The 13,579-nt window shown below is 42.8% G+C and overlaps 1 protein-coding gene across 5 annotated transcripts in view; it reads right to left on the bottom strand.

Annotated features, from left to right (window-relative positions):
• Positions 1–1,753: 1,753 nt before the first annotated feature.
• DHTKD1 (dehydrogenase E1 and transketolase domain containing 1) overlaps positions 1,754–13,579 on the bottom strand; it is a 30,080-nt gene continuing 18,254 nt past the window's right edge. For 3 of the 5 annotated variants that reach the window (XM_053405114.1, XM_053405117.1, XM_053405115.1), the window contains 6 exons: positions 10,026–10,132; positions 8,130–8,294; positions 6,866–6,948; positions 4,952–5,121; positions 4,047–4,132; positions 1,754–2,113 (listed from right to left, as the gene is read on the bottom strand). In XM_053405114.1, the coding sequence (XP_053261089.1) occupies positions 2,012–2,113; positions 4,047–4,132; positions 4,952–5,121; positions 6,866–6,948; positions 8,130–8,294; positions 10,026–10,132 (713 nt within the window). In that variant the 3' untranslated portion in view covers positions 1,754–2,011. Of the gene's footprint in view, positions 2,114–4,046; positions 4,133–4,951; positions 5,122–6,102; positions 6,256–6,865; positions 6,949–8,129; positions 8,295–10,025; positions 10,133–13,579 lie in introns of those variants that run through there. The other 2 variants (XR_008332382.1, XM_053405118.1) reach the window with 2 other exon arrangements.

Below are 13,579 nucleotides of genomic sequence, written 5' to 3'. Positions count from 1 at the left end.
TTGGATTCTAGCAATTCTGTTTCCAATTTAGATTTTTCCACCTGGAAACCAACTTTCTTGTCCAAATTATAAACCTCCCTTATTTGGTAATAATGAAGCCAATCTCGCACTTTGTCTTTCAATTTCTCAAAACTCTGCAGTTTCCATCTGTCCCCTTCTAGTTCCAAAATTTCCCAATATTTTGGCCATTTAGCCTCCATGTTAAGTTTTCTCTGAGCCTTAGCCTCCATTGGTGACAACCACCTTGGAGTTTTATTTTCCAATAGATCTTTATATCTAGTCCAAACATTAAACAATGCTCTCCTGACAATATGATTTTTAAAAGCTTTGTGTGCTTTCACCTTGTCGTACCACAAATATGCATGCCACCCAAAAACATTGTTAAAACCTTCAAGATCCAAAATGTCTGTGTTTTCAAGAAGCAGCCAGTCTTTCAACCAGCAGAATGCTGCTGATTCATAGTAAAGTTTCAGGTCTGGCAGGGCAAATCCACCTCTTTCCTTTGCATCAGTTAATATCTTAAATTTTATTCTAGGCTTCTTGCCCTGCCAGACAAATTTAGAAATGTCTTTCTGCCACTTCTTGAAACAATCCATTTTGTCCAAAATTTGCAAAGTTTGAAACAAAAACAACATTTTAGGCAATACATTCATCTTTATAGCTGCTATTCGACCCAACAAGGAAAGCTTCAAATTTGACCAAATTTCTAAATCTTTTTTCACTTCAGCCCAACATTTTTCATAATTGTCTTTGAACAAATTCCCATTTTTAGCTGTCATATTATATTATATGTCCTCCGTTTGGCTTGGGGATCTATAGTAAACTCCCACAATGAGGTCACTGTTATTCTTCTCTCCCTTAATTTTGACCCAAATGCTCTCACTTTGGCTTTGAGGTTCTAAATCTTGGATCTCTTCACAGGTATACACATCCCTGACATATAACGCCACTCCTCCTCCTTTCTTGTCTGGTCTGTTTCTCTGAAATAGATTTTATCCCTCCATTATTACATTCCAATCGTGGGACTTATCCCACCAGGTTTCAGTGATTCCTATTATGTCATATTTAGTTTGCTGTACCAAGAGCTCAAGCTCATCTTGTTTATTTCCCATGCTTTGTGCATTAGTGTACAGACATTGAAGTCCATTAATCATTCCCCCGTTTCTCTTATTTAAGAATTCCCCACCACCACCACTAGGTCTGCGTGCTGTTTGCTCCATTTGGTCTATGACATTTAGATGATCATCTTCATCAATTGATAGACTCCTACCTTCAGTAGCACTGTCTCCCTCCCCCACATTAGTCAGTTTAAAGCCCTCCTGATGAGGTTTCTGAGATTTTTGGCAAAAGCATTCCTCCCAACTGTTGTGAGGTGCAGCCCATCGCTTGCCAGAAGTCCATCTTCAAGAAACTGCAGTCCGTGATCTAATAATCCAAACCGTTCCTGTTTACACCATTTGCGAAGCCAGCTGTTCACTTCCACTATTTTTCGCTCTCTCCCTGGGCCACGTCGTTCAACTGGGAGGACAGATGAGATGACAATTTGTGCATTTAATTGCTTCAATTTCCTGCCCAGAGCCTCATAGTCTCTTTTGATCTTCTGGAGGCTATTGCTTGCAGTGTCATTGGTTCCCACATGAACCAAGAAAAAAACAAAAACAAATAATGCACAAAAGTGGGAAGTCATTATGGGTATCATAAGAGTCTCAGATTTTAGGAGCTGCATGAAGATGTTTAATTTAAAAATTATTTATTTATTTTTTAAAGATTTCTTACCTAAACATAAGCAAATTGCAATAGGAAAGATCCAAATACAGATAAATGCACTTACGCTCCATCCAAGGGTGCAGATTTAAATACATGCTTAAGTATACACTGAAATGAACTTTAGCTGGCTTGTACCCAATATACAATTGTAAACAACATGCCTCATGATCACATTCAGGTTTGTAACATTCTCATTCACTAAGACCTTGTTTTAACCTTCAAGAATTAACACAGTTCATAGGTCTCAAGCAAATGTTTTGGTGAGAAGGTCTTCCTGCTGTTTTTGGTGTAACATTCCAATGCCCACTGCAGGTGCTGGTAACGCAGGTCTACTTACAAGATGGAGCTGCAATTAAGTTGGAAAGGCAGCATTACAAACTACTTATTCTCTGTCCAAATTAAACAGTTATTAAATTAATAAACTGGGCTGCAATCTTGCACACAGCTACCTGACTCAAATGGAGCAACACAATCCTTAGCATGTTTACTCAGAATTAACCTGGCTGTGTTCAATGGGTTTCATCAGTGAGGATGAGAGGGGGGTCTTGTCATATGGGCAGCCCAGAATTTCCATAGGCACTGCCCAGGCTTGTGCCCTGCAGTGGTCACTTCGGCGCTGCCAAAACACAGGAGGGAGCAGCTACAAGTTACCAGTCTCTGCAGCCACAGTGGGTGCTGTGATTCTCCAGCACTTTGCTTTCACCCACAAAGCGCACTCCATTGTCTCTTGAGACAGACGGATGCCAAAAGCAACAACTCCTTAGTAAATGTACTTGGAATAGGAGTCCAAGCCAAACTATGTGCACGACTGCAGTCTTCACCATTATTCTGCAAACAATATTATTGTGAAAGATAAACCTGTACTACATAACCGGTATGCACCCTTTTTTATTTTCTCTTCTATGGCTCTGTCTTGGCTTCAGCATACATCTCAGGAAGCCAACATTATAAGACCCCCTTAGAACTGCACACCTAGCTCCTCAAGTCGGCCACAGGTAAAACAGGCAAGTGGGATGCTCCTATGTGGTTTAGAACCAAAGCTCCTTTAAAAGATCAGAAATTGATCAAAAGTCTCCCACATTTTGCAAGAAAATGTACTGGGTGTGTTTTACAGGCCTGTAATTGTTCAGAAGGAAGTCTCACTGTGTTCATTGGGTTTTGTTCCCAAAAAGTAGAGAGAGGATTTCAGTTTTAATTCCACTGAAATACAAGTTGTTGTTGTTTATTCAACTTATATACTGCCATATATCAAAAGCTCCCAGGGTGGTGTGCAACATTAAAAAGTTCTAGCATTGCCTATAGGTACTGCTAGAATACAATGTTATCAATCAGTAAAAATCCATTACTATTATAACATTTATGTTCTGCCTATCATGGAACTCAAACTGATATGCATAACTCCAGGTTCAAAGTTCTTGCATACAAAGCCATGAACAATTCAGGACCAGGTTACCTTAAGGTAAGGTTACCAGATATTTTTCAAAGAATCCGGAGACACTTTTTCCTCCCCCTCAATGGTGGCAGTGGCAGTGGCGCAGCAAGGTTGGGGCTCCCCTCTTTTTTCTCCTTCCTATTTCTCTCTCTTCCTTCTCCTTCTCCTCTCCTCCTTCTCCCTGCATCAACTCCAGGGCTTTCCTGGCCCTGGAGCGCCGCTGGGCAGTCGGCTGGGTGGCCAGGCGCTCTCGCTCCCGGCTTGATTTAGGTCGTGGGGGAGGGGGACAGCGGTTCCCCCAGTTGACGCGCCAGGCATCCCTGGTTCCCCCTTGGCAGTAGCGTCGGCAGTGGCAGTCTCAGCAGCCCAGAGCCAGCCTGGTAGCACAGTTGGCTCTGGCTGGCTTCAGGAGCTGCTCGCTGCCGTGGCGCCCGCCATTTTGCCTCACCGGAAGTCCCCATATGATGTGTTGTGTGCTGTTGAACCAATCACGCAACATTCATTCCCTACTAATAAATCTACAACACTTAAAATATAAATCCGGGGACATTAAATGAAATCCAGGGACATTCCAGGGACGGACTTTGTCCGGGGACAGATTTGTAAATCCGGGGAATGTCCCCGGGAAACGGGGACATCTGGTAACCATACCTTAAGGAGCACCTTACCCTGCCTGCTTCAGGCTGGCCATGGAGACCACCTGGGGAGCCCCCATGGTCTAAGCAAATACAAACCTGCTTAGTCTTCAGTCCATTGTGGTAGCAAGAATGGCAAAAACTGATTTGAGGCATTTAAGACTCAGCTAATGGGTAACTTACCCCAATGTCACAGAATACTGGAATCTTACCTTACAGGCCAGTTGCTTCTCAAATCTTGGTGACACAAACGCCCAGGGCCCCATATTCTGTGGCTCCTCTTGACTCCATATAAATTCTGAGTAAAAAATAAGAGGCAACAATAGGTATTGGTTTGTCCTATGAATTCTGGCTAATCCATAGGCTCTCCTCTGCTTATATATCAGGGGAGAGGAACCAGTGTGGCATCATGGTTTTAGAGTGCTGGACCTGGGAGAGCAGAGTTTGAATTCCCACTCAGCCATGAAGCTTCCTGGGTGACCTTGGGCCAGTCGCCATCTCTTAGCCTAACCTACCTCACAGGGCTGCTGTGAGATGAAATGGGGAGGAAGAGAACCATGTGCAACCATTTGTGCTTCTGGGAAGATAAAGGTTATATGTAAATATAATAAATAAATAAAACCCTTTTAGGCCTGGTGGGCCAGATCTTTATCTCCAGCTCCCCTGAGGACCAACATCGACAAGTTGGCAGGACCACCCACATCTCAATCATCTGATGTCATATTGATAATAGTTGATTGACAGGTGGGTTGTCTTGCCAAACTGCCATAATTGGTCCTCAATTGTGTGTGTGTTTGGGGGTGCGACATACTGTCCAAGCAGGATTTGGACACCACATGGAAACTGGATGGCACAACCAAGCTGAGCAGGATTGAACTCCCCCTGCATCAGCTTCTACCTTCCCCACACCTGACGTTACACAAGTGGGTGTGGCTTTGGGAAAACAGCCTGGTGGGCCAAATGGGGAGGTTTCTATATGTTCAGTCAATGTTGGCCACAGCCTCTTATTATTAAGCTTTAGAGCCCCTGTTCTCAAAGGACTGCAGCACATTAGTCTAAAACAGCTAAGTGAACAGGTTTTGGCCAAGTCCTTTTGAAGAGCCACGAGCCCACCAACCTTTTGCATTAGTAAATTTTTTAATCTCTTGCTGAAGAGCTTCTATCGGAAAAGGACACAGTTCTTCTAATCTGATAATTGCTGTATTTTGCTTCTTTTCTTCAAGCATCTCCCGGTGTTTTGACAGAGAATAGTAATGTTTTCCAGAACAGAGAATTACTCTGCTCACACTGCACGGAAGAAAGGTTGGAATAATTTAAAGGATCCAAAGACAATGGAGTTAATACATTAAGAAGATTTAAGTGCTCAGGAAACACAATTCCTAAAAAGACCATGCATCTATTCCATTCATACACCCAGATGTTGATGTCTGATTAACTTAAAAGAGAGCCAGTGTAGTGGTTAAAGCAGAGATGGGCAACCTGTTTTCTTTAGAGAGCTGTAAACTCTCAGGAGTAATATTTCAGGAACTGCATGTCAGTCATGGGTGGAACAAGAACAGAGACTAGGCTGAGCCAAAGATAAACGCGTTCTGGATTAACTACTCAGGAATAAAGACTGCCCTACTCCAATTTTCACCATGGCTACCTCAGATTAGAATTCCCAGCCGTATGCAGGTCTAATTAGAAGTACGGTAAGCTCCACTGAGTTTGATGAGGTTTTACTCAAATAAGTAAGCATGGGATTTAAAATAATATAAAATAATAAAAAGACCAATACACCTATGGTTCTGAAAAGCAAGTGAAAGTAATTCCTACTTTACTTTAGTGTTCTACAATATTGTTTTTAGATGCTAGATTTCTCACCCACCCTTCACTATAAGGTCCCAGGGCAGGTTACATGTCATGTTAAGAATACAGTATTAAAATTAGTTAAAACAATTTGCAATCAGAATAATAGAGTGGGTGCTTAAAATATATACTTCAGGCAGGGGAAAGAGAAGCATTTACAGACACAGAATATGGGAGAAGCCTGCCAATTTGTCTTAGACAGCTAGGAGTGGGGCTTCTTTTCTTAAGGAAAAGGAAAACATTTTTTAAAAGTCAGTTTATTTTCACTAGATATCCAGCTATTCAGAAGCTACATAGAAAGAGGGAAGAAACACTTTAAATTATGAAAAATAAGGAGATGATGGAAGAGAAGAATGAGGAAGTTTCAGACCTTGAGTGCAGCATAAAAATTGTTAAGGCTGCATAAAACAGGCTGCTCACCAGTGGGCTATGCATGGACCCAGCTTCAAACTCCTGGTCATCCATACTACTCACTGGGTGACTTTGGGCACTCCCCCCACAGAGGTGTTTGGGGTTTTTTTAGGTTTAAAACATTGCTCTTGTTCTGCCTTGGAAGAAGGGCAGGATATAAATCTAGGAAATAATATGAAGATAATGATTCTGCTTTTATACTATAGGCACGTACAACCGAAACCTATGACTTTACAGGGAAGAAGACATCCCAGGGGCCTGAGCACAAAGGGAACAGGAGACTCAGCACAGGCAAACAGGGACCAGGTGTGTATTGCCACTTGTACATGCACCCTACATCCCTACCTGTCTCCAGGTAACAGTACATGTGTTAATCCAATCTATCCCATAGGACCATGTCAGATATACACAATACTGCCAGCACAATATGGCAATGGCAGGCCCCTGTCAATCTTCCAGCTGGTAATCCAGTCACCCACAAAGCAAAAGGCTGAATATCCAGCACCCCACTCCTGTCTTTTATGGACATAATCAAAAGCAACTAGTTAAATCAGAGGAACATGTTTTACTCAAGCCATTGGATCCTGACAGCATTAAACAGGGCTTACTTCCAGCTAAGCAAGTATAGGATTGCAGCCTTAATCTTCATTCTAAATCTATGAGTCTCAGTCATGCTTAAATTTTTCACTTCCTCATGCGCTATCGTGCTATTTTACTGCCTGCTACTATTTGGAATGTTAAATACTAAATACAAGACCGCAGTTCCAGTTACTTTTTAGGATCCACCGTCGAATCACCAATAACTGGTCTGAACGTTGTTCCTGAGGCCATTTCTACTAAGCTTGACGCAGCAGCCTATAGAAAGGAAGGGGGGGGCTGAATGTATGCATATCAAGTACATTTGAAGAGCTAGATATTTCACTCAGCAACTGTAAAGTGTCTAAGCATGACAAATTTCAGAAACATTAGATTTATACTGTGTGTTTTTTTCTAAAAGAAATGTTTAGGGGTACTCTTTTTCCTTCTCATATTGAAATACTGCCCCTCAATGAGGCCAAACTTAAGAGTCACAAAATGTTGAGGGGTCTTCATATCCTCGCACCCCCCCTCCAGAAAAAAGCACTGGATTTATATGACTAGCTGGGGACAACTTAGGAACAAGTATGGAAATACTAGCTAATAAAACTGTTTGGTCATTAAGATGTCTAAGATTCTTGATAAACATCCATTAATAGTCAAAAGTGCAAGACAAGTATATCCCACTGAAGTGATTGATCTTTCACATAAAAATTTTGAGGAATGGGTTAGAAGTTAGATGAAATGTAAAATATTAAACACATAGAAAGGTCATTTAAATAACAGATTATGTTCAATAATGTAAGTATGTTTGTGTGTGTGTGTGCGCGCACACACACACACACACAATTACACAAACACAAACACATATAGTCAAATAAAAAAAATGACCCTTCCAAACATCTTATGCCTAATACAGCATAGGATGAATCAAGAGCAACACAGATTTACTTCCCTGGTTTTTTCCAATGGCATTTTGGTAATACAGTGGTACCTCAGGCTACAGACGCTTCAGGTTACAGACTCCGCTAACCCAGAAATAGTACCTCGGGTTAAAGAACTTTGCTTGAGGATGAGAACAGAAATCGCGCGGCGGCAGCAGGAGGCCCCATTAGCTAAAGTGGTACCTCAGGTTAAGAACAGTTTCAGGTTACGAACGGGCCTCCGGAACGAATTAAGTTCTTAACCCGAGGTACCACTGTATACATACAAAGGGATCACATGTGTAGGTCCAGTAACATGGTTAGCTCCCACACCCAGGTTGGCAACATTCAGGTGGGAATTAACCACACCGCTGCCCCCGTCCAGAGGTCCATTCGCCCATATGTTATTGGAACTACAAAGGAAGTTACAGGACCTACATGAAAAAACTGTAATCTTGACAGTATGTGGCTGTGCTAACAAGTGATGTTTTAGAATAATTAGGAGTAGCAAGCAAAGCAAGAAATCTTTCTACGCACAGGCAACCTGAGCAGAGTTTTTGGAGAAGCAACAATCAAAGGTTTCCGGAAGTTTCGAACCATCTGTCTACGGAGTAAGTGGAAATACTGTGCTGGGGTTGTTGGGTGCACAACACACATGTTGACATGGTCACCATCCACACCCTCCTCTGAGCTATCACACATCTGTGAAACAAATGAACAAAAAATGCAAAACAAATTAAAAAAAACAAGTACAGCTGCTGTTTTTAAAGTTGCAAAACAACGAGCACAGGGACAGAGCAATAGAGAAATTTCTGAAACAACAATGGGATATCAGCTTTGCCCAAGGCATGATGGATAACAGCAACAACCAGTATCTGAATAATAATAATAATAATAATAATAATAATAATAATTTTTATTTATACCCCACCCTTCCCAGCCAAGGCCAGGCTCAGGGCGGCTTACAAGCAATAATAAAAACAAGTTGAATGATTACAACTTAAAAACAACATTAAAATATTGAAACATTAAAATATTAAAATGAAGCATCGCAGGAGGAGAAGGAAAAGAAAAAAGAAAGAGGGGGAGGGAATCAAATTGGCTCCAAGCCAAAGGCCAGGCGGAACAACTCTGTCTTACAGGCGCTGCGGAAAGAAATCAGATCCTGCAGGGCCCTGGTCTCATGAGGCAGGGCGTTCCACCAGGCCGGAGCCAGAGTTGAAAAGGCCCTGGCTCTGGTTGAAGCTAATCTAACTTGCTTAGGGCCCAGGACCACTAGGGTGTTGCTATTTATGGACCTTGAGGCTCTCCGTGGGGCATACCGGGAGAGACGGTCTCGTAGGTCCGAGGGTCCGAGGCCGTGAAGGGCTTTAAAGGTCAAAAGCAGCACCTTAAATCTGACCCTGTACTCCACCAGGAGCCAGTGCAGCTGGAAAAGCACTGGGTGAATATGCTCCCATGGCAGAGACCCCATGAGGAACCTCGCTGCAGCATTCTGCACCCGGTGGAGTTTCTGGGACAGCTTCAAGGGCAGCCCCGCGTACAGCGAATTACAGTAGTCAAGCCTGGAGATGACTGTCGCATGGATCATTGTGGCCAGGTCGGGGCAGGAAAGGTAAGGGGTAAGTGTCCATGCACACAAAAGCTTATATCCAGAACAAACTTAGTTGGTCTATAAGGTGCTACTGGACAATTTTTTATTTATAGCAACAACCAGGGGAAAGAAAGACACAACTTACAAGAACAGGAAGAAACACCACAGACAGAATAATTGCTGCACACAGGAAGAACAAGGATATAGTTTGAGTTCCTCAGTTGTAGTTTTATAAATTGCAATGGCAATTTGTGTCTGCAAACTTCTCTACAATTGACTGGTGCGTAGCAGGACAGATTCTCTAGAACAATCTTTCACAATATAGCCATGTAAAAAGCACCTCTCTCATCCTGGCCAAGTCTGAACATAGCTGAGCTGGAAATTACCTGATGTGGTATAAGACAGTGCTGGAAGTGTCAGCCTCACCTTTCCCAGAATATGAACAGTAACAGCTATCCAGCCCAAGGCCCCGTTTCCCGCAGCAGCCCACTAGCAAGATCCCTTCCCTGCTCTCATTTCCTAGTAGCTTACATTAAGAAGTAAGGTGCCTCTGATCATGGAGGTAATATACAACCATCATGGGTGAGGAGAGGGAGTGTTATTGGCTTGTGCTTGTTCTTGTTTGCATCATGTATTTTTTGTTTTATGTTGTATTTTTATGTTGTAAACTGCCCTGCGATCTACAGATGAAGGGCGGCATACAAATTTAGTAAACAACAATCATAGCCATTGACAGCCTTATCCTCCATGAACCTAGAGATGCCAAAAATTGAACCCGGAACCTTATGCATGTAAAGCATGGGAAAAATGAGCTTGTAGAAGATGTCATGTCTGGCTACCTGCAAGAAACGTTCAATTCGGCAAGAAGAATGCTCCGGTCCAGCACCGTCATACCCATGTGGGAGAAGAACGACTATTCCACTCTGTAGAAGCCACTTTGCTTCCCCTGGAGTGGAGAAAGAAAGACTGATTCATTTTAGATGCCAGGATTATACATTATCACAGTCCACACAAGAAGATCCTCATCACTCAGAATGGGTCACTTTCTATGTTGTGATCTTACCCATCCTTCAGCTAATATAGTATCTAATTGCTCTTCTTGCTGCGGGAAAGACCATTTGTGATACACTTCAATTGATACAGAAGTCAGATTTTATGAACATTCACTTACACTTTCCTCTTATTGTTTACATAGCGACCCAAGAACAAAGTGTGCTGCTTCAGAAAGATCTCTGAAACGACTTCCGGGTTAGCGCCATCGGCTAATGGCGGATTCCCTCCGAGCTCCGGAGGGAATCGGCTCCGCAGGAGTTGGGTCCTGCCGCGGCGGCGACGCGGGGACCCTCAGAAATCACAGGCGGTGAAGCCTGTGAACTTGGTGACTCGGCGGGCACCATTTGCGCCCCCCCGACCCGTGAAGGAGCCTTTTTAAAGGCTTCGGAACGGGGGACGGGGTGAGCGGCGCGGTGCCGAGAGTCGACTGCTTCTCCTGTGGAGTGAAGTCGCATGCCATGGTCGGAGAGCGCTGACTTCTTTTTGTGAACAATTGGACTTTAAAAGCAACAACCCGTGAGTAGTACGGAAATTGGGTTTACAAAGAAAATTATTATTTTTTTAATTAGGCATGATCGGGGAAGGCGCAAACAGGAAGTCCATCTCCCCGTCTTGTAAATAATTTTAAGCAAGGATCAGCTAACTAAGGTCGAGAGAAATTTTTTCTTGTTTGTTGGATAAAAGATATTAATTTCACGATTTGGCAGTATAAGTAATTTTACTGGAGGATAAGAGCTAATTTTGGGAGCTGAAGTGCCACCCCCCCGGACCCGGGAGTGATCCGCGAGAGAGCCTGTTGAAGAGGTATTGAAGGGTTTGACAGCTGTCAAATTAGCTGTCAAAGCTGAAAAAGAGAACTTTGTTTCTGTTGTCTCTGCTGGTTATATTTGTTACAATTTGGTTATAATTTGTTGAAAATAAGGAAGAACTGATACAAACTAACTTGACTTTTGGATTTGAACTGGAAGGAAGATTAAGTAACCAAAATCCCTCTAGAGGGGGTTTTGGGACATTACAAGAATGGCTGAAGGAGGGAAAATACAAGCTAAATTGGACAGAGTTTTTGTTCTCTTGGGAAAGTTACAAGGCCAAATTGATGTTTTGGCTACCAATGTTGCAACTCTGGACTTAACAGTAAATAAATTCATTGAATTTGATAAGGACTTGACTCAGGAAGTTTATGCAGCTGGACAAGAAGAGAAACTTGAGAACTTTGGCTACTTCCGGTCAGTGCCAGCGACGAATGGCGGATTCCCTCTGAGCTCCGGAGGGAATTGGCTCCACGGGACAGGGTCTTGCCGCTCCGGCGAAGTGGGGACCCGAAGAAATTGCAGGCAGTGAAGCCTGGGAACTTGGAGGCTCAGCGGGCTCCATTTGCGCTTCCCCACTGCGAAGGAGCCTTTTTAAAGGCTGCGGAGTGGAACGGGGGTGAGCGGCGCGGAGCTGAGAGCCGTCTACCGCTTCCGTGGAGTGAAGCCGCATGGCCATCGTCGGAGAGCGCTGATTTCTTCCTGGCAATTGGACTCTAAAGCAACTACTCGTGAGTAGGATTAAGTCAATTAATTCAAGGAAAAACTTTAAAAAAAAAATCGGCACCGAAACGGGAAAGGTAAAAACAGGAAGTCTACCTTTCCGGCTTGTAAGCAGATCAAAGCAAAGAGACTCTAAAGCTGTAACTCTGAAAGACGTCTTTTTAAAGGTCTAAAATCCAGCACCAAAAAAGCAATCCCCCCTGCCTGCAGGAGCAAAGGGGAGAAATTTGAGAGGTATTTACCTGCAAGGAAGGAGGGAAGTAAAGTTACATCTGCTGCCTCTGAAATCTGGGAACGGACTGCCTATGATAGGGAAAGCCTAATTGGGAAGAATTGCCAGCACGTTAAAGGTAAAGAATCCTGATACAACTCTGTGAAAGATACAGTGTTTCTGGAACTGCTTTTGACTAAAAAGTAACTTTTAAGGACACTGAATTTGTGGCTTTTAAGGGTACTGGGGACCTATAAGGACCATATCTGTTTTAAAAGTTGCAAAGTGAAGTTGGAAGTGTGTCCCCCTAGAGGAGACTATGTTGCAACAACAACTAAGCCACTAAGTAACCAAGCTTGGAAAATTCCTCTTCAAAACAAATCTACCAGGCGTGAGACTGACCTTGGGTTTTGCATGAGAGTGTTATGGCAAATGAGAAAGGGAAGATCGAGCTGGCACAGGAAAAAACTACCAGGTCCGGTAGACAATACAAGACTGATATTACACATCAGAGAAGGGCTTCAACATCCGGAGCAGCAGGCACAGTAGGAACTGCTGCTTCGCAAGCAAAACCAAAAGCTATGTCATCTGAAGATTTATTGGCTCAGGCACTCGGCAAAATTAATGCATCTTTGGAAAATTTAGCTAAACAGGTTGCAGAGACAAATAAACAAGTAGCTGAGGCCTCAGCAAAAATTGACTTGAACACTACAAGTATGAATGAACTGGGAAAGAAGGTGAATTCTAACACACAGTCCATTGAAAAACTATTGGAGGAATCGGCCTCAACTCGAAAGATAGCAGAGGAAGCTAAGGAAATTGCAACCGCTGCTCAAGAGAAGATACCACCGGTATATAAGAAACTAGAGGATCACGACCTAACACTGTCTATGATTGAATTACAAGGAAAGGAGAGAAATTTAAGAATCAGAGCAGTACCTGAAAGCGAGAAAGACAACCTGGCAGACTTCCTTACAAAGGAATTTACAGATTTTTGGCAACAGGACCTGGGGAAGGAAGAATTCAAGATAGTGAGTGCATTTAGGCTTGGTAAAAGACAAAGAAAGAACAAAGCAAGAGACTGTTTGATTACCTTAAGAACAAAAGAAGAAAGAGACAAAATCTTGAATTTGCACTATCAAAGAACTCTGGAAATTGAAGATTCATTCGTGGAGATCTTTAAGGATATACCCAAATATATTTTGGATGTAAGGGCCTACTACAGAGATCTTGTTGTTCTATTGAGAAGAAACAGAATACTCTTCAGGTGGGAATTCCCCCAAGGTCTATCCTTCAAATACAAAGGAAGAAAAATAAGAATAAGGACAGTGAATGATAAAGACAAGTTCTTGAAAGACCACGAGGAGGATCTACAAAAGGAAGTTGAATCTGGTGAGGAGCCAATCGCATCAGGAAAAGGAATTTTAGACATAGCAAACTTATCATTTGGACTCCTTGGCCCAGGGAAAGACACACCACCGACAGAAGAAGAACAACAACTCGGTGCAGTTGGAGGGAAAACTAAGTAACTCACCATGGCTCTGCAACTTCTAAGTTGGAATTGTAATGGACTTAACTCCCCTCGAAAGAGAAAAGG

This window comes from Podarcis raffonei, chromosome 10, assembly GCF_027172205.1.
Source record: "Podarcis raffonei isolate rPodRaf1 chromosome 10, rPodRaf1.pri, whole genome shotgun sequence".
NCBI lineage: Eukaryota > Metazoa > Chordata > Lepidosauria > Squamata > Lacertidae > Podarcis > Podarcis raffonei.
This window is presented reverse-complemented; position numbering and strand designations above follow the sequence as displayed.